The sequence below is a fragment of the Cydia pomonella genome, chromosome 27, assembly GCF_033807575.1.
Source record: "Cydia pomonella isolate Wapato2018A chromosome 27, ilCydPomo1, whole genome shotgun sequence".
Classification (NCBI taxonomy): Eukaryota; Metazoa; Arthropoda; class Insecta; order Lepidoptera; family Tortricidae; genus Cydia; species Cydia pomonella.
This window is the reverse complement of record NC_084729.1, coordinates 9,477,168-9,500,823: the sequence shown is the minus strand read 5'-3', so window position 1 is coordinate 9,500,823 and position 23,656 is coordinate 9,477,168. Positions and strand designations below refer to the sequence as shown.

The 23,656-nt window shown below is 37.6% G+C and overlaps 2 protein-coding genes across 2 annotated transcripts in view; both read left to right on the top strand.

The window, feature by feature from the left end:
• LOC133532546 (zinc finger protein 761-like) overlaps positions 1-23,656 on the top strand; it is a 110,983-nt gene that overhangs the window by 28,274 nt on the left and 59,053 nt on the right. The gene's annotated exons all lie outside the window — the stretch shown is intronic.
• The window catches only part of LOC133532550 (zinc finger protein 107-like), a 30,090-nt gene continuing 15,154 nt past the window's right edge, over positions 8,721-23,656 (top strand). Inside the window, exons 1-8 of the mRNA XM_061871278.1 lie at positions 8,721-9,145; positions 10,056-10,184; positions 13,678-14,475; positions 16,047-16,181; positions 17,773-17,900; positions 18,377-18,451; positions 20,428-20,557; positions 22,553-22,750. Of these exons, the coding sequence (XP_061727262.1) occupies positions 9,008-9,145; positions 10,056-10,184; positions 13,678-14,475; positions 16,047-16,181; positions 17,773-17,900; positions 18,377-18,451; positions 20,428-20,557; positions 22,553-22,750 (1,731 nt within the window). The 5' untranslated portion in view covers positions 8,721-9,007. The remainder of the gene's footprint in view (positions 9,146-10,055; positions 10,185-13,677; positions 14,476-16,046; positions 16,182-17,772; positions 17,901-18,376; positions 18,452-20,427; positions 20,558-22,552; positions 22,751-23,656) is intronic.

Sequence of the window (23,656 nt, the reverse complement as noted above, 5' to 3'; positions counted from 1 at the left end):
ACAAATAAGATTATGGCAAAAAAAATATTTTTTGTACAATCTTTTACCGCTGACTGTACTTTTCTTACGGCAGGCAACTAATACTCATCGAGACAATTCTAAAAACCCCAAACACAATTAGGTTGCGTTGTTTTATCACAGAGTTCCTATGGCCACCTCCCGTGTCCATCATCAGATCAGCTTGATGGTACCATAATATTGCATTGTCACCCGACTTACATATGTATGCAAATCAAAAATCGGGGAGTGGGTCAAATTTAGCTTCCAAGATTTGACCCACACATTATATACATACTAACAGGGCAAGTTGAATAAAAGCTTGTAAAAATAGAGGCCATGCCGAAAATACATTTGCCAAAGACTTGATTGTCTTCCCCCAGAAAGAACACGACGTACTTTAACCACGTGCGCGTCGTGCACGCCGCGCAGAACGTGGACTGCGTCGACTGCGGCGAGACGTTCGTCGGCGAGCACGGGCTCATGAAACACAGGAAGCTGACACACGACGTGGTATTAACACTCTATGTTGATTTAAACTAACGATTTTCACGCATAATTTTTAAGTTTTGAAATTGGAGAAACGTCTGCGAACGATGCTATTAAGCTACTGATATTCAAAGCAGGATATAAAACTTATGAATCTGTTCCACCAGTAATGCTGGACGGTTCCTCACAGAACTGAGTCCAAAAATTTAATAAATATTATAGGACATTATTACACAAATTGACTAAGTCCCACAGTAAGCTCAATAAGGCTTGAAAAATGGTGGCATGGAAATTGGTGTGGTGAAAAATACTTTATCTCTAATTGCCAAAATGTTCAATGTTTGATATTTTTTGCATATGAACCATTTTTTTACATTTCCAATATTGTTAACGATGTGCTGATGTTGCGTGAAACGGAAACCGAAAATCAGGCCCGACATCGGGACTTGGAAACCTGGGGGCCTACCGCGAAAACCGAAATTCGCAAATTGCGGGGATCTTCCTCTTTTACTCTCACTAAGACGTAATTAGAGTGACAGAGAAAAATGCCCGCAATTGACGAATTTCGATTTTCCCGGTAGCCGCCCTGCTCCACCGTTATTCCGCCGATTTTCACTAAAATATTACGAAAAAAAATGTTGACTAAATAAAAACGGGATAAAAGGAGAACGACCCATTGCATGATCTAAACGAGAATTTCGTATTTTTAATGAGTCGTTAAATATAAGAAAAATCTAAATATTGGTTTCATTTTTCTCATACTTATTTGTGTTTCACACATTTGACTGTTTCAGAAATCGCATCAATTTGTATGCACTATGTGCTCAGCCATGTTCAATAGTGCAGAGGCGCTGAACAGACACACGGACACGGCCGCCGAGCACGGCGAGCTGCGGCCGTGCGAGCAGTGCGGCGAGAACTGTGCGAGCGAGGACGCGCTACGGGAACATGTCGGGGCGGTACATCCTACTGAGTTTCATCACTGTGAACGGGTAAAGCGCGCGGCGCCACTTTTTAATATTTAATAAAAATACAATCAGTGAAAGAATAAAGATCAAAGTCAAATGGCGTTCTAAAAGTTTTAATCATGTGTCGAAAGATGGCAGTAAATTTACTGTGGCTACAAAGTTTACCTTGATAATCCACCTCTATTTCGAATTCGTTTTGATAAAATTCTTTTTGACGACCGGTTTGGTAGGCCAAAAGTGTGGGTAGTGACCCTGCCTACGAAGCTGATGGTCCCGGGTTCAAATCCTGGTAAGGGCATTTATTCGTGTGTTGAGCATGGATATTTGTTCCTGAGTCATGGATGTTTTCTATGTATTTAAGTATTTATATATTATATATATTATTGTCTAAGTACCCTCAACACAAGCCTTATTGAGCTTACCGTGGGACTTAGTCAATTTGTGTAATAATGTCCTATAATATAAAATAAAAAAATACAACTCGCTTCGCTCGTTGTCGCACCTATTTGTCTCTCTCAAATGACTAAACGTTATCGTTTTAAAAAAAATTCATCAGTTTTTGAAGTATCTAGAGGACCTTTGCGAGCTGGTGTGTTGAAAGAATATTTACTTTCAGTGCTCGATGGCGTTCAGTAACGCGGCGGCGTTGGACACACACACGCGCCGCAAGCACCTCGGGCAGCGCTACCAGGGCCCGACACGCAAGGACCCGCGCCGCCGGGTGCGGCCGCAGCTGCAGGCCGTGTGCGAGCAGTGCGGGGCTACTGTGCGGGTGAGATACTAGACAATACAATACTTATTTTGTGTACTGACCTAAATAAACTTTTATATGTTAAAAAAATACTATAGGGACCGTGCGCGTTGGAGGGTCTGCCATCTTGTGGCCTGAATCGGAACAATAAACATGCACATGTACACGTCACGTGTTTTCTTGTGCATAGTAGGTTCTGCCATCTTGTGGGCTACATCGGAACAATAGACATCACATTTACGCCTCGCGCCAAAAATCTGACGGCTCCTGTGCTGCCTCCTACAGTTCATGCACGCTCCCTATACAATATATGGGGGTCCAGGCAGGAGGAGTCAAGTGTAAACAGCGGTATAGTCAGTTAAATAATGAACATTTATTGAAATGTATCGTCGTCTTATATACTATTCCTAAACCTACGAATAAATAGAAAGATAGGTATCTTAGAACTACAGAATCTAATCTACCCTTTGACGTAAATCGCACCTCTCTAGAGTGCGATGGCATATCTTCTATCCCGCTCACAATCGCCGGTTGCATGAAGTGGGTAGTAGAAAATACAGCAATTCAGGACTACCGCAGAGAATGTCGCTTGCGAGAGTAGCACGCCCTGTCTCCCATCTCGCTCCAACCGCTGCATAAATACGTGCGCGCCGCCTGCGCGCGCCTCAGTTGCGTCCGGCCGTCGATGCGAGCGCATGTCCCATAGCACTCCCTCTCAAGCGAAGCGAATACGTTTCGTGCATAAGGACCTTGCCTGCAATTTATAATGTAACCTGCATAGCATAGCGATTCGGAAGAAAAAGTTATTTACGACTATGTACTTTTGAGGTTAGAAATTTTTAATCTTACAAAAAAAACTGGTTATAGTGATTATAAACCTTATTGGAATACCCGAATGTTGATATTACAACTGAACGCGTCAGTTGACGTCTTTGGGAGTCGTATTATGAAACAAAGAAAGAAAAATACTTTATTGCCACAAAAAACGAGTACAAAAAATAACTTAATTTAAATTAACTATTCTAATAATACTTAGTATACCTAATAATTATACTACTTAGTAATTATACTCTATTTTTATACTACGTCGATGGCAAACAAGCATACGGCCTGCCTGATGGTAAGCAGTCTCCGTAGCCTATGTACACCTGCAACTCCAGAGGAGTTACATGCGCGTTGCCAACCCTAACCCCACCCCCCTCGTTGAGCTCTGGCAACCTTACTCACCGGCAGGAACACAACACTAACACACTTTACACACTTTGTAACAGAGCTCGTCACTCCTCGAATATCATAAGCGCGCGCACCTCGCCGTGAAGCCGTACGCCTGTCCTCATTGCCCGAAGACATTTGCATTGGCAGCTCCTCTAAAGGTAAGTGTTTATTATGAATAAATAAATAAATATTATAGGACATTATTACACAAATTGACTAAGTCCCACAGTAAGCTCAATAAGGCTTGTGTTGAGGGTACTTAGACAACGATATATATAATATATAAATATTTATAAATACTTAAATACATAGAATATAATTACAAAACTTTTTGTGTAACACTATGACACACCGGCGACATCGGATCCCTTTGGGGTCATTCATCAATTAGATCACACGAATTTCTAGGTTTTTTTGACCCCTCCTTGTCACACTTGGTCACATTTGGCAAACCCCCTCCCCCCTGTTGTGACGTCACATTTTTTCCATTTTTTTTTCAACAAAATTGGCGAATCGGTTCAGGTTTATTAATATTTTATCAAAATATTTTTGAGAAATTGCATAAAACGAAAAATAAAAAAAATAAAAATACTGATGGAGTTGAAGTGACGTCACAAAGTTTGTGATTCCCCCCTCCCCCTTGTCACAACATGTCACATTTTCTTGACCCCCTCCCTCCCCCCTAAACGTGTGATATAATTAATAGATGACCCTTTTGTTTGACATAATTATTGAAAGTCATAATGTAATGATTGTCAGATCGTCATTAGTCATAATTCTAAACCGTTCGCTTTTCAGGATTTTCGTAAGGCTATCCTATAGATAGGTTAGGTTTGTATTATGGCAATCATGAAAAGCTACGCGTTTCTGAGAAAAACCAAATTATGACTAACGAAAATGCGGACAAACAATACATTATGATTTATGTATGTATATACTTTATTGTACATAGAAATAAAAACACGAAAAACACAGTTACAGAGTAAATTAAATACAACAAAGGCGAACTTATCCCTGTATGGGATATCTTCCAGTTAACCTTTGAGGAAATGAGTAAAACAGAAGTAACAGTGAATGAATGACAAACACAAACAAAAGTGTACAATCACTGAAATTAATGATTTAATAGAGATCCCGGCGACATCTGTCCGTGTCGGGCGCTGTAAGCCATGTTGAAACTTTCCAGACATGTCGAGTGATGTGCGGCAACTTTGCTCCGCTTCACTCGACGTTGCTCGCGTCTTCGTCGTTGCTAGTCTTCAAATTTTTTGAATGTAATAATTATATTTTCACCACACCAACTTGTAAAGGCCCCTTTTGATTGTGCAATAACGAATGAGAAAGTTGCATTTTATCCACAGGTGGGGCAAAATAATCAGATGAAAATCTTGAATTGTTTCCTTACGTTAGCTGTTGGAATTGACTTTTAAATGATGATTTTGAATGATTTTTTTTATTACGATAATTTGAATTTGATTTGGATCGCTTTTTGGTATTTCGTAGTTTGTATTTTCCTCGCGTTGGAGTGGTGAAAAATGTTGTGTTTCACGAGGCAAAGTTTGTTTAAAAGTTTAAACCTCGGGTCTTGAAACACTCACAACGCTCAAGAATCCACTAGGTACTCGAACCACTCGTTACCCTCGTGCGAACAAACTATGCCTCCTAGTGAAACAAACATTTTCACCACACCAACACGAGGAAACTACTAACTATGAAATACCAAAAAAATCAAATTAAATCATATCCAAATGAAGCTAATAAAAATTATCATTCAAAATCATCATTTAAAAGTCAATTCTACCAGCCAACATAAGGAAACAAGTCAAAACTCGTATCTGATTACTTTGCCCCAAATGTGGATAAAATGCAACGTTCTTATTAGTTTTTAACCAAGAGGGCCTTTACCAGTTGGTGTGGTGAAAATAACTGTATCTTATTGTATCGTATGTGTGTGTGTGTGTGTGTGTGTGCAGCGTCACATCCGGTCACACACGGGGGAGAAGCCGTACCAGTGCCCCGAGTGCCCGCTCGCCTTCACCCTGCAGGGGAACTACACCCGGCATTACAAAGTTGTGCGTACTAGTACTAGGCCATATTGGCCAACGTTATTTTACTAGATTTTATGTAACTTGCAATGTAACTATGTGCGTTTCTACGGGTCAAATCTTGCAAGTTAAATTTGACCCACTTCCCGGTTTCTGATAAAGCTAAAAATGTATATACATATAGTCGGGTGACAATGGCCATGCCGTACAGTTGCAATCGTGGCCCACAAATGGTCTCGTCGGAAGATCAGCGCTGACCTGCAGGTTAGCATTAAGCTGAGGCGAGCCCATTTCGTGGTAAACTATTTCAATATGTTTAAATCTTATTTTTTTGTTATATATATACTTCTGTATGTAAATTAAGCTTTACCACGAATAAATGATTTATGATTATGATTTATGACAATGCAATATTATGGTATCATCGAGCTGATCTGATGATGGAGACAGGAGGTGGCCAAAGCAACTCTGTGATAAAACAACGCAACCGAATTGTGTCGGGAGTTTTTTAAATTATCTCGATGAGTATTAGTGCCTGTGGAAAGAAAACTACAGTCAGCGATAAAAGCTTATACCATAAATGATTTTTTTGTCAAAAACTACTAGTTTTTATTTAGCACCGCCTTGTGTCTGTCACATGACAGAGAAAAATGCCCGTAATTGACAAACTTCTCTGGAACTCTGGAGTTGCAGACGTACCTACATAGGCTACGGAGACGGCTTACCATCAGGCGGGCCGTATGCTTGTTACGTGGATAGTAAATTATGAATTTAAATCCAAAATGATTGGCAATAGCCATAGTATTGCGAGAAGGCGAAAAAGTAAAAACGCAATCATTATTTGTACATCCATTTCATGATCAAATTGTATTATACTTAATGTATAAAAAAAACTTACTCTTCCACACTTAAGCGCCAATTGGTAAATTTTTTTTAATTAACAAAAACCTTTCCGAATTCAGTTTGCAATTTAACCAACTTTACGTGTGTACACCTGAAATTTCTATTACATTAATTACACCCTTTTTCATATAAAAGATCAATTTATGAAATCGGTTCACATGATAGAGAATTATTCTCGAAAAACCAACATACGTGCATTACATCGCGCAAATAAGGTAGACAATTTGCCGATAGATGGCGCTGTACACAAATATAATTAGTATAGGTACTTCTGTTCAATAGCCTTTCGCCTTTATTTTTTTAAATATATGGAGCCATTTTTTATAAGGATACTTCCATTCTTCTTCTGGCCCCGATGTTCGTCTTACCCTAGTCAACTTACAAAATCTGGTTTACATTTACATCACATTCTCAAGAAAGAAAAGTGACCTTGCCCTCTGGCGGACCTCTAGGCTAACGCTTTGGACCCCAAGGCCACCCTATTTTTTTCCAATTTCTGGAAAATATGCATCTTTTAAAAATTTCAGGCACATTTGGGTAAACGCGACGCTTTCCCCTGCCCGGTGTGCGGCCGCGCGTCCACCACCAGGTCGGCCATGAAGGTGCACCTCCGCGCCGTGCACGGCGACGCCGGCTGGCCCAAGCGGGACCGCTGCAAACGCAGGACCAAGGCGAAATTAGATAATAAATGATTCTCCGTTTGAAAAACATTGAGTCTTGTTCAATACCGTGTTTTTTTTTATTTCCGTTTATTTCAAGTGTGCATTCCTGAGCTTAAAGTTAGTAACTTTCTCAAAGACACCGGTATTCTAATTAATTTAATTTTGGAGATAATAAAATTAATATGAATATAATATAATATGATAATTTCATTCGCAGTTTGGCAGTATATTTTGATGTAACACCTATGTACCGTGTCTTATGAGAATAATAAAAAATATATATATCTTATAGGGCCCTTACGAGCGTATACACTTGCCTTAAGGCCTGTTTACATATTGATTAGTGTTTAGTACGAGTGTATACATTTGAAGCTAAACGTAAGTACTATCTCGGACGACTGATGTTCGAAATGACATTGATATGTCACAGTTTTCAATTGTTGATTGAATTAAATGTAATGAACGTGTTACAACAACGCTATATGCAACATCTAATTACTTTTTATAAAAATAGAAAAAATATAATTATAAAAAAGGCCCGACGTCGGGCACGAGCAAGAGTGTCTTTCCGTTTCACCAAATATCAGCACATCGTTAACAATATTTGAAATGTAAAAAAATGGTTCATATGCAATAATATCAAACATTGGACAAATTTGGCAATTAGAGACAAAGTATTATTTACATTTCAAATATTGTTAACGATGTGCTGATATTCCGGGAAACATAATACGATAATCAGGCCCGATATCGGTAAGTGGATGTAATTGGCGCTTGACTTCGGGCCCGATATCGGGAAGTCTGTCGGACCAAGATAAGTTGGTAGCGATTTTGATAGCCCAGAAAACGCAAATATTATTTTAAGCGTCAAATATCTATCTAAGTTCTGCCTATGGAGATTTCCTTCCCTGTCCACCTTCCATAATATCTATAAAATTATGACGTTTACTTAACACTTACACAGGCTGGGCTATCAAAATTGTTACCTACTTAGCTTGTTCCTTTTTAGCGTCCACACCATCTAATCAGATATGACGAAAAAGGTCGCGATCCGGTACGCACGTCTATTACTAGTTTAAGTTTCCGAACGAATGAATATGACAGTCTGACACTGAACACCGTCACTAGTCACTACTGTCACAGAATAGTGTCACCACCAGCGTTGCCAGGCGTATGATAATTATTGTACATGTACGATAATTTGGCTCCGGTACGATGTACGTTCCAAAGAGCATTATCGTACGCAAAAGTACGATAATTTCAGCCCTTGGATGATGCCACCCAAAAAGTCTAGTATTTGAAGCAAAATATGACACTTTCCCTCAGAAATAGAGTAAAATTAGCTTTTTGGGTGTTCGGCTCCTAAATGTAAGTCAAAAATGTCGAAATTCCCTGTAAACCGTTTGGATCTGTCAAAAAAATACACAAATATTTATTTATTATTATGAGCCCATATTGTCCCACTGCTGGGCAAAGGCCTCCCTCTTATTCTTCCACGTGTCCCTATCCTCGGAAGTCTCCCACCAGTCTCTGTCGAAGGCATCAATGTCGTCCCGCCATCTCCGACGAGTTCTACCGTGAAGCCTTACAACCTGTGGGACCGAACAGGTGGCTGTTTTGGCCCACAGGTCATCCGGCATACGGCAGACGACACAAATATAAAACTGATTTCTGCGCAATTTAGACGGAAATTGTGTTTTTTTTGATTATATATATAGGAAATTTAAGTTTATTTTGCAAGAAATTTTTGGGGTACTGCCAGTTTGATAGGCGTACAATAATGTTTTCAACGGTACGATAATTTTGACACTCAAACATGATAATTCTCTTCCGCGCACCTGGCAACACTGGTCACACCACAGCTGTAAGTTGTGTGGTTGAGCATGCGTTTGTTTTTCAGTATTATAATAAAATCCAAATAAACTATTAAAGCAAACGTGCCATGTTACTCTAGCTAAGTGAAACAAGTATACGACGATGAACGTAACAGAAACAAACTCGCTCCTGCAGCACGGGTTGCTATGCTGCCGTGTTTGTTTAATGACGGACTGCAGACTGTACAATATTCATGAATATAAACTCGCCGACACCTTTACTCGCATCTCCGGGACTCCTGTAAGTATAAAGGTTTCTACACACGTTGCAACAGATGGCATGCGATTTACATAATTGCTGGCAGCGAATTCAATCAATCAGTTAAACGTCGTAATTTATTGCCAGTGGGGAAACACTGATCCTTTCGGGCATTGTCGGCTCCGTTCGGCTCAGCATTGCTACGAGCAATTATTAGGGTTGGCACAACTTGACGTCCCTTTGGTCCCTTTGCGTGCAGAAACTCAGATAAGGAAAAACTTAAATTTTGACAACCCCAAATAGCCAAAAGGCCATACATTAGAAGCCGCCGCCGAGTTTCTTGCAGGTCCCTTATTGGGATACCTTCCTACAATATATCCTCCTTTAAATCTTCTCGGGTCAGAGGTTTAGGGTTAAAGCTGGTGTAGCTTTATTTGACGTTCATAACCACATTGTAATATGACCACTTGAAAAATAAACTATCTTTATTAGAAAGGAACTGCATGATTTGTCCCTGAATTGCTGTCAAACTTCACTTTTGTAGGAATTGTCATATCACTGTCTATGACCGTAATAAAATTCATATACTAGCCGTGTCTTATCCAACCTCGACATTGGCAGAATCATCAACACCTTGATGGAGCCATAACACGAAAAAATTGATTGATATCAGTATGGTAGTACTATTATTGATTAAATTAGCGAGGAGTAAAAGCCATTTATGGGAAAAAAAAAGTGCCGCCTCCCCTAAATAAAATAAAAAATATTGATTCTGCAGTACTGCAATCGTATGTGATTATCAGGTATGTATGGAGATACCTGAACAGTTTGTACTTTAAAACAGCAAACATTTGGTTAAAAAATTTACTAGGAATTTTATAGGTCTGTTGTTTTACTGAGGCAGTTGGTAAGAAGTTATTATTTGCTGTACATCCATGGTGTATTATTGTAGGTGTCCAGGGACAGTCTGCCGCAGTACCTGTGTGCGTACTGTCTAGTGCTGCTCCTCAAATGCGCGTCCTTCAGAGACATGTGTCTCCGCACTGTGAAGCAACTCACACCTGCTCTGCTCAAGGGGGCGGTAACTATTTCAATTGTTTTATTTCATCTAAGGCAGCTAAGATAAATTAACTTACCATGGATTCTTAAATATCTGAAGATTCTCGACGAAGCCCCGTCTAGCCTAGTGGGTAGTGACCCTGCCTATGAAGCTGATGATCCTGGGTTCAAATCCTGGTAAGGGTATTAGTAGTGTGTTGAGCATGGATATTTTTTCCTGAGTCATGGGTGTTTTCTATGTATTAAACTATTTATAAATATTTATATGTTATATATATATATATATATATATATATATATATATATATATATATATATATATATCGTTGTCTAAGTACCCTCAACACAAGCCTTATTGAGCTTACTGTGGGACTTAGCCAATTTGTGTAATAGTACAATACAATACAAATCCTCTTTATTGCACAACCTCTGAAAAAATGTACATGGAAACACATATAATACATGAAGAATAATAATGTCTAAATTCTTATCAGTATTTGTAGAAACAAGTTTTATGCGGTGACACATGAACCATAACTGGATCATACAATGTGGGATGAGCACAGATATTTGTTCCTGAGTCATGGGTGTTTTCTATTTAAGTATTCGTATTTTATATGTATGTATCTTAGATTTACCCAAAACACAAGCGTTCTTGAGGGGCTTAGTTAATTTGTATAAGGATGTCCTAGAATATTTATTTATATAAGCAAATTACACTGTCATTTTAGACCGATCGACACATTGCAACAATCATCCGATAAGGATGCTGTGGCCATTGATGATGCTTAAATTAGGCACTAACATGAAAATTGGCATGAACATTTACACAACATATATATGCGCTTGGCTCTAGTTTTCGTTGCTAGAGTAAGACCAAGATAACTCTGCAGCAATCATTTTTATAGCACAAACTTGCAATAGTGCACTCAAATTTTTTTGTATTCCTCAATATGCTAACTTGGAGCTAATCTGATGATGCAGTTGGAAGGTAAGGTCTCAATGAGTAGATATATTAACGGCATATAACGGCAACGGGACATAGAACAGAAAATTGGGAGTATTTTGATATTTTTTCTGTAAAATATAAACATATTTATTTCTCTTTAAAAATTCAAGTTGACGCTTACACATAACAATAAAGAACTATCCTACAGTACAGAATTTGAAAGAACAGGGTTTGTGCCTTCCAGTTGGCCTGGTTCCTACACTAGGCGAGGCCTGTCCCATAGGAAACCAGCTTACATCCGAGTTTCACAATTTGGCACGAATTGATACAAAAAGTGATAGGAGCGTATTTTACTTAATCTACATACTGGCCTTAGCGTCTATTTCAGACGATCTATAGTGCAATGTCCGCAAAACATCTTTTTTGGTGACTGAAAAGACCGATGCGAAGCGGCATACTTTGCCACAGAGCTGGCAAGGGAAGTTCGTTACTTAATCTATAGGTAACATAATCTAGGCTAAAATTAAATACTAACTAGTCAAAGGTAAGAAACCATAGCTGCAGAGGTTATAATAATAGATATATTAATTAAGTTCTAGCTTTATTGCTGAATGTGCGTGATTTAATAAGAATGAGTGTGTGAAAAATAGAGAAATTGGGTATGTTAGAACCAGTGTACTAAATTCCTTTCAGTAGGCTCTCGGTTTCACCATAGGTTGAAGTGCTTAGCCATTCGTGAAGTTTCGATTTTAGTTGCTTGGTTGTAAGGTTTTTAATTTCCAGTTTGCTGCTCACTTGATTGTAGATAAACGGGTGAAGATGTGAACTAAACTTTCTGACAAAGATTGTTACCGACTGTGGTCAGGGGATTTTGAAGATTCGATTCTCTAACAGTGTGGAGTAATTGGGTGACCTCAGGACTTCAGTGTGCCACTCCCAATTTCTACCACGTTGAGTTAAAAATTGAATGTTCTATTCATCCTTTATGTTTTCAATGTATTTAATGATACTGCAATTGGTTTCAATATTAACAAATAAAAACCTTTTTTTCCTCCAGTTATGGGATGTGTGGCGCCATTAATTTTAAAATAAAGAAATATCATAGAGGTTCAATAAGTATAGAGATGAATTGGTAGAGCCGGCAGATGACCGAACGAGATGCTCTTATGGAACTTTCAGTGGGACTAGTGGGAGTAGCAGAGAAAGCGCTATGATCCCTATGATTGTTTCTTCTTGTCACAGTGTCATTTTTTTTTATTCCCCCCAAATTTTAGTATGGTGGGCAACAAATAACCCGACCAGATTACGTAGGTTGTTTTTGGTATGTTGCCAGGAATGTTCAATCGTGTTTTTAATTTGGCGCATTGCGTATGTTCTGTCCCTTACGGGTGCACGCGTATAGCACATCTAGTTGATCCTACCATCCGTGAGAAAAATCTATGAAACATTAAACTTAAGCAGCTCTATGGCTTTTGTTTATGGTAAAATGTTTCCAGTGTTTAAAAACTGATGATAAATACTTATTATACAGTATTTATCTACACTATCCCATTACTGGTGCCTGTTCCATTATAGGGGAGCACTACATTTTTTAAATTAATTTTCATATATTATAGTTTGATATATCGTTATTTTGATTAACGTAATAAATGGCATACTACCGTAATACTTAATTAACGGTTACATACTCTAAAACATATCATTTGTTCTAACGAGTGACATCACATAATTATTTGTGTGGCATAATGAGTGCATGACATAAATGGGTTAGGTTAGGTTGGAACTGCGACTCCGCACAAAGGAATAACTGGGACAAAATTGTTTTCGTTGTCTTGTCTTTTAAAACCTTAGTTTTCTGAAAAAAGGTGACGGAATGCAGCTTTTTGTATGAGATGAAATTTAGTTTTTATAATTATTCATGAAAAATATAATCTATAGCTAAAAGGATTCAAAAATTACTAAACTTTTTATTTATCTCATAGAAGACAGATACAAGCGTGACAGAGTATTCAGAAACAAGAGAACGAAATGAATTTGGAAAAAAAAGAAACCTTGCAAAAATGTGGTTTAGGTTAGGATTGAACTGCGACCCCCGAATAATCAAAAACCTTGAAAGAATTGGTTAGGTTGGGTTAGGTGGGATGATAATCTGTACTTAGTTATACGGTCTGCATACTACTTATTATAAAATATATGTATTTATACTTGATAAAATTATATAAAATAGTACGTTATACAGAAATATAATATAACAAAAGTCATTACTCATTATAAAAGTTGTATACATACTACTTAAAAATTATATTACAATAGGCATTATATCAATGACAGTATGGACGAAATCACAATATAACAAAAGCAACGTATAATAAAAATTGCATTATAACATATAATATTATATCAAATGGCATTATAACAAATGTATAATAGTTTTTTTATAATTATATTAAGCATTACACACCGTTTTATACACAAATAAGCAAATAAAAAGTACAGTCGGTACATCAAACATACGATGTATGTCACTATTTTTATTTTGCAGTAACCTGTGTTATTTATTTCCCAGCTGGATATAGATTATATTCGCAAATACCAAAATCCTCACCGGTCACTCAGTTTAACCAAAACTCAAGTCGAAATACTAGAATTACTTCCACCGGAAGATCTGCACAATGAACAAGATGAACACTCTGTGTCGGGAGACGGCATCAATGAAGCTTATCTTGAAATTAAACCTGAAATACGAGAAAATTTTATTGAAATCAGTGAAGTTGATTTTAAGGATGAAGTTGTTTTTAAAGATGGTATACTCAGCAAAAGAAATATTAAGAAAAATAAGACTAAAGAAAATATCTTGAAAACTTTAAAAAAACGCAAAAGACCGATAATAAAGAAAAATAAGGTTTTAAAAATCGAACGTGTCTTTAATGAAAGTATGGATTTTGATAATAATGTAATGAAAATGAAAAAAGAGAATACAGAAACAACTAAAACTCCCGAGGGGGAAAATATGGTCTTAAAAACTGAACGTGTCTGTAATGAAAGTATGGATTTTGATAAATACCTAGTGAAAATTGAAAAAGATAATACAGGAACATTGAAAATGATGGCGATTGAAGTAAAAGGCGATAAGATTGAATTAAAAGTGGGTGAAAAATCCGATTATAATGATGATATTTACTATGAAGAAGTGCAGGAAAAAATAGAAGACGTAAAAATTAAAAGAAAAAAAGTTCATAATAGAACACGTACGGAACGTACAAAGAATGTGATAAAAAGCGGGAACATTAAACGAAAGTTACCTAAATTTATTTCAACCTCATTTGAGAGTACCTACGATCTTAAAGTTGTCACTTTGAGCAAGGTAAGAACACGAACCGTTAAATAATAAAAATATACATTATACACTTTATTCTACAACATTCAGTAAATAAAAACCGGCCAAGAGCATGTCGGGCCACGCTCAGTGTAGGGTTCCGTAGTTACTCTTCCGTCACAATAAGCTAAACTGGAGCTTAAAGTATAGTAAATTGTTAACCAAGGGATGAGACGGTACCTTTCACCCGAGTTAAACAAATAGGCAAATTTGCATAATCAGTACCTAATTAAAGTAAGTCTTTTTACTATGAAGGGATAACTTTTTGCGATAACTCAAAAACAGCTAAACTGATCATGTCCGCCATAGTTTTCATTTAATGTCTTTCTTAAGCTCTACTTCCACGATTTTTTTCATATTTTTTGTACCTATGGTTTAAAAGTTAGAGGGGGGGGGGACACATTTTTTTTTTCTTCCGGAGCGATTATCTCCGAATACATTCACTTTATCAAAAAATGTTTCTTGAAAACCCCTATTAGTTTTGAAAGACCTTTCCAACGATACCCCACACTCTAGGGCTGAAGCGAAAAAAAAATTTCACCCCCACTTTACGTGTAGGGGAGGTACTCTAAAAAAAATTAAATTTTTAGATTTTATTGTTCGACTTTGTCGGCTTTATTTATTTATATATCCATGCTAAATTTCAGCATTCTAGCACTAACGACTACGGAGCAAAGCCTCGGACAGACAGACAGACAGACGGACATGGCGAAACTATAAGGGTTCTTAGTTGACTACGGAACCCTAAAAAGATGTCTCGTTCTGTTATAATTGGAATATTTTTTCTGCTTTTATTTTGGCTGTATGCCGTACGGCTGTTTAATTAACAAAATGGCCGACCATTTATCATCTTTTTTGATAAACCATCATCAAATTTTGTTCATCTTTCTTATAAATACATCAGTTGACACGACAGATTAAATATAATTAGTTCATTGAGGTTTGTAGTGCGTTATCCCATCAGAGAAAGGTCTGGTAACCCCTTCGAGGGTTTTGGAAGGGGTATTTCGTAAGGCTTACCAAAGCCATTGCTACATAAAACCGAAAGGGATTTTTGGCTTGAGATTTGGCTTGAGATTTGGCTTTTTAAGCGCTTTATAATACGGGTAAGCTGATACCCGTTCCTAAGCGCTAACCTCTTGAACAGGTATCGATTATGAATTATAACGCTTATGCTATTTTTAACTTTCTCTTCGTAAAAATAGAATCAAATATTTCTTATTTATGTTAACAGTGAAGGACTGGGTGTCTAGCGCGTTGACAGCACAAGTTTTATTTTTTAATTAGGTAGGGGATACCCTTTCGTTTTAGCGGTATCTCTGAAAGGGAAACCCCTTCCGAGAGCTAAGTCAAATGAACGGGTAAACTATTTAAAAGGAAAGCGAACCGTTGGGGCTATTCGATAAATGACTAAGCCATTTAAAGGCTTTGTTCTAGAAAGAGGTGGTCCCTGTAATGCATAAGAGGGTTAATGTTCTCGCAAGTAATTATACTTGTGCTTCATATTCTCATATTATTTTTGTGTTAATTTTGGGCTTGTGTTTCATATTCTTTTATAGGAAGAGCAGCTGGAAGAGATCGAAACACGCAAAAAGTCCCAGAATTACCTGGAGTCGCCGTTTAAGTGTGAAAATTGCGGGAAAGGGTACGGCGTGGAGTCCGCCTACAACAACCACCGAGTCCGGCATAACCCCGTGAGTCCGCTCAGAGCCTCCATTTAGGGCATGTTATGGTGATTTCTTTCTACCGAGCCAACTTTAACGCATGGAACCTCCTACTTCGTAAGGAGGATTAGGAGGCTCTAAGTTTTTTTTTTTTAATTTATGATTAAAACATGTTAAATTTGAATGATATCTTCTTAGAGCATTTAACTAACTGGAGACGCCTTGTCTGTAATTTTCTGTACAAAACAGTCTGCCGATTTTGCGGGCTAGGGGCACGTCAAATGTATGCCAGTTAAACGTCAGTCCATACAGTAAGTATGACGCGAGTATGACCATTGGCTGAGGTTTCCTACAGAGGGGTAAGGTATTAAAGCAGACTCTGGTATGACTAAATTCTCTAAGGGTATAATAGTTGTTTTTAAATGTTCTCTCTCTTATAATAAGTAAGTTGGTGAGTAATAATAAAATTATTACAACGCATATAATATATTATATGCTTTAAGCTCAGTTCGCTTGCGTATTGTATTATGACAACCATTACGAGCCTTTTTTAAGATAGCTAAATATTCAGTTTTAGATTTATTTATTTCATAATACAGATTACATTATAAATTGCAGGCATGTCAATCTACAAGAATTCATATTATGATCGCCAAAACAGATATACAAAAATATAATCAATAAAATATCAATTTAAAAATTAAATAATTAAAGGATACTAGTATTTTAAAATAATGTTAAGATAGTTTCTCCTGTAGAGGATCGTCAAAATCTATACATCGTTCATAAATTCACTAACAGAATACAACGGTCTATCCAACAAAAAATCTCTCAATCGGCGTTTGAATGTCTGATCACACAGTTCACTTCTTATATCGGCTGGAAGTCGTTCATAATAAGTTGGTCCTATCACACGAGGGTTTTTTTGAGCTAAGGCCAAACAGTTCTCGGCGCGGAACAGTTCTCAGCCGTCCCGTCGAACGGACATTTATACCCTCAACACGAACGCGTTTGAAATCTGATATATTGTTTCTAACGAACATAATGATTTCAAAAATATGTAAGGCAAAGTGCGTCATAATGTGATGTTCTACAAACAGATCCCTACACGATTGCTTAGCATTCACTCCGGCCAGGATACGTAGTGCGCGTTTTTGAATAACTAAAACTTTTTAACAAAAAATAAAACCGTCTTCAAATATTACCAAAAGCGCCATACATGTACCTATAACATTTGAAGAATTCCCTCGATTTCTCCAAGATCCCATCATCAGACGCCGACTTGGTGCCAACGGGACCATCTCGGGGTTATACGCGTTCGATTAAAAAAAAAATTTGAAAATCGGTTTACGATTCTCGGAGATATCGAGTAACATACATACAAAAAAAAATCAGTCGAATTGAGAACCTCCTCCTTTTTTAAAGTCGGTTAAAAACTCGTTTTGCGTCTGTCGAGTTCCCCATATTATTGTCCCGTAAGATATTAATGAGTGGAAATGCGCATAGTACACGGATCTTAAAACGTCTCGAAATATAAGGGGTTTTAGTTTCCGCAGTGCAAAAACGGCACCACTTAATTTAGCACAGAGTTTATCCACGTGACTTTTCCTTTTAATTTTAGAGCAACGGTCCGCACTGCTGTGATATCTGCGCTTCATACTTTAAGACACCCAATCAACTCTATCAGCACCGCATCCAGCGCCGACTGAAGTTAATTTGCAATGCGTGTGGCTTCGTCTCCAGAAACAAGTTAGTTTATTTAATATTCGAAGTGCGACATGTATCGCGGTCGTATGGGTTTACGATTGAACGCATACGCTTGCGAAATACGCTGCGCTTTTCGACGTAAGGTATAGCGGTCTGGACCAGCATTACACTCTCTATAACGACCTTTATTTCAATGCAATTTTTATAAAAAAACGTATACAATTTTTTCACATTTAAATCGGATTATCATTTGGACGTAGTTAAGCGAAAATAATCCATCCACATATCGTCAAAAAATTGTTTTTTTTTTTGGTGACCTTGACCTTTTTCTTAAATCAGGGGTCGGCAAACTTTTGGGAAGAAGAGGAGAGGTGTAGGAATATCAAAACGCCACACGGTGTTTTCAGTGGTTTAAGAGCCTGAAAATGTGAGTCGCTTAAAGAGCTGCAATTGTACCCAAAGCGTGCCGCGGTTTACCGACCCCTGCTCTAGATAATGACCTTTAATGTTCGACGCAGGGAACAAGCGATCAAGCATCACGCCACGCACACGGGCAAGACATACGAGTGCCCACACTGCTCGAAGATCTTCATGTGAGTTCATTATTTTATTTAGCCTGTAAGTGTACAACCTATCCGATAATTAATGAAACAGACAGTAATTTCAAACCTGCTTACTGTATTACTACTTATAGTATTATTTTTTTTCTCTGAAGACTAGTAAATAGAATGTAAGTATGGCTCAGGATTTCATTTTCTTTATGCTGTTAGCATGTATGTTAACATTATGTACTTAATAATGAACCTCCAGGTCTATGATTCTTAAGTATGTTAAGTACTCTACATTGTACTTCAAATCCATTTGTATATGTGACTGTTTGTGTTCTAAATAAATTAAAAAAAAAAGTGTCCCACTGCTGGGCAAAGGCTTCCCCTCTTTCTCGCCATTTTGTTCTTCTCTTTCAGTAACAGGCAAGACAATGGAGTCAAAATGCCTTGAAGAGTTACTGGTCCATGAAATAGCTAATGAAGGGAAACCTCTTATTGTCAGTTGAGCGCAATATCGTTGACATGTGTATTCTGCCTGTCCTCTGCGTCCAACCCTGGTCACTCACCGAGATTCAGAAGTCCAAACTGAAGGTTTGCCAACGCGCCATGGGGTGCAGCATTTTAGGAGTTCAAAGAACTGACACGACTTTCAAACATTCAAACAAACAAAAAGAGCGTACTGCCACTTAAGGCCGGCAACGCACTTACAACCCCTCTGGTGTTGCATGTGGCGGTAATCGCTTACCATCAGGTCATCCATCTGCTGGTTTGCCTCGTGTATCATAAAAAAAAAAACAGATCGCGAAAGAAACACCACATTGCGCTCCAAAACTTGCATTGTTTACGTAGGCGACAAAACCGCTAGGCTCAAATGGGATTGGGCCGGTCACGTGCCGGGCCGCATGCGTCCGAAAAGACGGGTTTTATTTATTTATTATTAAAGTACTTCCACCATATATATATATATATATATAATAGCTTACACTAAAACATTTTAAAAGGTAATAAATAATGATACATACAACAATTATGGAGTACCTGACATTGACTACTTATATTGCATCACAGTGATATTACCTAAACTTAGCCTAAAACTAAACAATTATATCTAAAATTATACTAATTTAATTATAACTTAATTATAATTACAACACTACACGGAATTTTTGTTATTAAAATTTATAAATGGGTACGCTAGTAGTGGATGCCGGTGCCAGGGCATGGGCGGGACACGCCCAGGCGGAGATGGCGGGATGACCTGGACAGTTTCCTTAATAACTGCTGGAGGAAACATGGAATAGGGATTCCTGGAAATCAAGGGGAGAGGCCATTGCTCAGCAGTAGGACTCACATCGGCTAAGAAAAAAAAACAAAAAATATAGTCTGTCAAACTACTTTGTCAGTAGAAAAAGGCGTGAAGTTTAAATTTTGTAATGGACTCATCGCGCCTATTTTTTTTTAATTTTGAAGTTTTTTTCTGCTGACTGAGATGGCTTGGCAGACTATATCATAGTAGTGTGATTATTTCAAAACACAAATGAAAATATTTTATTTATGTATTTCTATAATAAAATCCATATTGGGTTGCATAAAAGTTTAAGTCATACCTTTGATACGCATAACAACTTGTGTCATAATCATCATTGCGCATACAAATGAAAAGTCATATTATATTGTGTCATACATTTTTAGTCTTAATATTTCATGACATACATAGCAGTTGTCATGTATTTTTTGCGCATACTTACCGAACCTAACCAAAAAAATTATGCGAATTAAATTTATGACTATAAAAATTATGACAACTCATTTATGTCAAAAACCCAGTTATGCTCAGGAATAATTCTGATTAAAGAATTTTATGACTTACAATTTTGTGCATAAAGTGTTATGACTTATGACAATTAAAATTATGACATAAGTTGTTATGCGACCCGAGGGAGTCCTTAAAATGTAATATCCTTATTTTTTTTTATATAATTATATTTGGTCCCAAGCTATACAGTATTGATTGCCCTCAGAAAAAACACTTCGTGCTTTAACCACGTGCGGCTGGCGCACCCCGAGCTGAACGTGGACTGCGTCGACTGCGGCGAGACGTTCGTCGGCGACTACGGGCTCAGGCTACACAGGAAGAGGATACATGACTTGGTAGAATATAATAGAATCGTTTATTGTCAAAGCGCTGGTGGCCTAGCGGTAGGAGCGTGCGACTTGCAATCCGGAGGTCGCGGGTTCAAACCCCGGCTCGTACCAATGGGTTTTTCGGAACTTATGTACGAAATATCATTTGATATTTACCAGTCGCTTTTCGGTGAAGGAAAACATCGTGAGGAAACCGGACTATTCCTAACAAGGCCTAGTTTACCCTCTGGGTTGGAAGGTCAGATGGCAGTCGCTTTCGTAAAAACTAGTGCCTACGCCAAATCTTGGGATTAGTTGTCAAGCGGACCCCAGGCTCCCATGAGCCGTGGCAAAATGCCGGGACAACGCGAGGAAGAAGAAGAAGAAGTTTATTGTCAACCATGGTACATTAAAGTTGTTACGATAAGAGATAAATTATTTGTAAAACATGAATGAGTGTACAAACACAGTGATCGTAGATTTACAATAATGTCCGTCATGTTTTGCCTCTCGGCGTACAAATTAAAAATTAAATAACTACACTGAATCCTTATAAACTATACCATTTAAAAAGTTTTTAATATAATAGCATTTTTCTAATAACAATTCTCTCATTTTCTTAAAACTTTAATATCTCGGACAAATGGGAAGAGGAATGGAACGGAATGGTATGCTTTCGATATCAAAAGTAATTTTAATTTTGACGTGACGAGTTAATGCTGATACTGTTTGGCAACTTATTATAAATCTGGATTGCTCTGAAATAAGGGCCTTTTTTAGGGTTCCGTAGCCAAAAGGCATAAAACGGAACCCTTATAGTTTCGCCATGTCCGTCTGTATGTCTGTCTGTCTGTCTGTCCGAGGCTTTGCTCCGTGGTCGTTAGTGCTAGAAAGCTGAAATTTGGCATGGATATATAAATCAATAAAGCCGACAAAGTCGTACAATAAAATCTAAAAATTTTTTTTTTAGGGTACCTCCCCTACACGTAAAGTGGGTGTGAATTTTTTTTTTCGCTTCAACCCTAGAGTGTGGGGTATCGTTGGAAAGGTCTTTCAAAACTAATGGGGGTTTTCAAGAAACATTTTTGGATAAAGTGAATATATTCGGAGATAATCGCTCCGAAAGAAAAAAAAATGTATCCCCCCCCCTCTAACTTTTGAACCATAGGTCCAAAAAATATGAAAAAAATCGTGGAAGTAGAGCTTAAGAAAGACATTAAATGAAAACTATAGCGGACATGATCAGTTTAGCTGTTTTTGAGTTATCGCAAAAAGTTTTCCCTTCATAGTAAAAAGACTTACTTTAATTAGGTACTGATTATGCAAATTTGCCTATTTGTTTAACTCGGGTGAAACCGTGTCATCCCTTGGTTAACAATTTACTATACTTTAAGCTCCAGTTTAGCTTATTGTGACGGAAGAGTAACTACGGAACCCTACACTGAGCATGGCCCGACATGCTCTTGGCCGGTTTTTATTTGTAGATGCTCGTAAACATCTTATTACCTTAAAACGGGAATGCATGCATTGATCAATATTGATCATATTATTACTTTATCAAAATTGTCAATCATTTCAAACTCGTAGGAGTCTTGGCTAGATAGCTTGCGGGATAAAATAAAATGTATCCTTTATTATAGATTTGATCCTTCGTAGGTTTAAATCATCTATGGCGAAATCTAACAAAAAAAAACGCATTTTACTTAGTATTCGGATTTTTTAAAACCTACATTACTATAATAAAAATAAACATTTATTTCGAACAACTTGGGATCATATTACATTCAATGATTATATTAAATTTAAGGTATAAGAAGAAAAATAATTCTTATTTCTTATAACAAGATATAACAAAAACTTCACTTAATGAGAAATTTACATTAAATTAAAAAATAATAATAAATTAAAGGGTTGTGGCTGCATGCACACATATTGTACCTATAGAAAAAAATTGTAACGCGCATGCGACACCTCTGGAGTTCCTGAAAAAGATGAAAATTAAAGTTAATTACTGTTTTTCAGAACTCGAAAAAGTTCATATGTACTGTCTGCTCAGCCAACTTCAATAGTGTAGAGGCGCTGAACAGACACACGGACACGGCCGCCGAGCACGGCGACCTGCGGCCGTGCGAGCAGTGCGGCGAGAACTGTGCGAGCGAGGACGCGCTACGGGAACATGTCGGGGAGATGCATCCCACCGAGTCGCATATCTGTGAAGTGGTATGTGCTTTACATACAGTTGTACAATTTTTATTTGTTATTATTTTAATTTTGTAACTGTTTTTTTTTGAAGATAATTTTCGTGTGGTATATTTTGGTGAACATAATCAATATCACTTTCAGATTTTGTGTTAATAGACCGCGGGCCAGGAGACGCGGTGGAAAGACCGTCAGCTGTAAAATGAACATGTAAAAAATACGCGTCTACTTTATGTCCGCAAATGGGTAATGTGTAAATTGCGTGATCCGTTTATGGCGTTTCACCTGATGCAAAGTTTCATGATTTCTTATTGCTATCATAAAAAGGTAAAGTGCTTATTTTTTTACATGTTCATGTGACCAGCGGACGTTCTTACCACCGCGATGTAACCGGCTAACGACTTCTTAAATTAACAATAGCATCTGACAAAGTATCAAACGGAAGGCGATGACAATTTTTTTACGTGTTCCGGTGGCTGCCATTCCTCAACCCACCAACGGAGCGGCAGCTGACGTTCAAGAGGGTTCATCACATAGCCGTTAACCACTATACGATTTTTCGCCCGGAAGGCGATTGGTCATGGAAGTCTGTTCCTGGATCGCGGTCTATAAGTTTCTCTTTAAATGTTACTAATGTTAGTTCCCATCCAGCAAAGGAAAGGATTTTTTTTTCTTATTTTGGCAGTCGGATTGCAAAAAGATATGATTTGGTAATCATATCTTTTTGCAATCCCATCCATCATTCGGTTTGTAACCGAAACTTTTTTCAATTTCGGAACTGGTTACCAAATTAAGTTCACACACAGGGGGGGCACACATTTTACCACTTTGGAAGTGTCTCTCGCGCAAACTATTCAGTTTAGAAAAGAATGATATTAGACACCTCGATATCATTTTTGAAGACCTATCCATAGATACCCCACACGT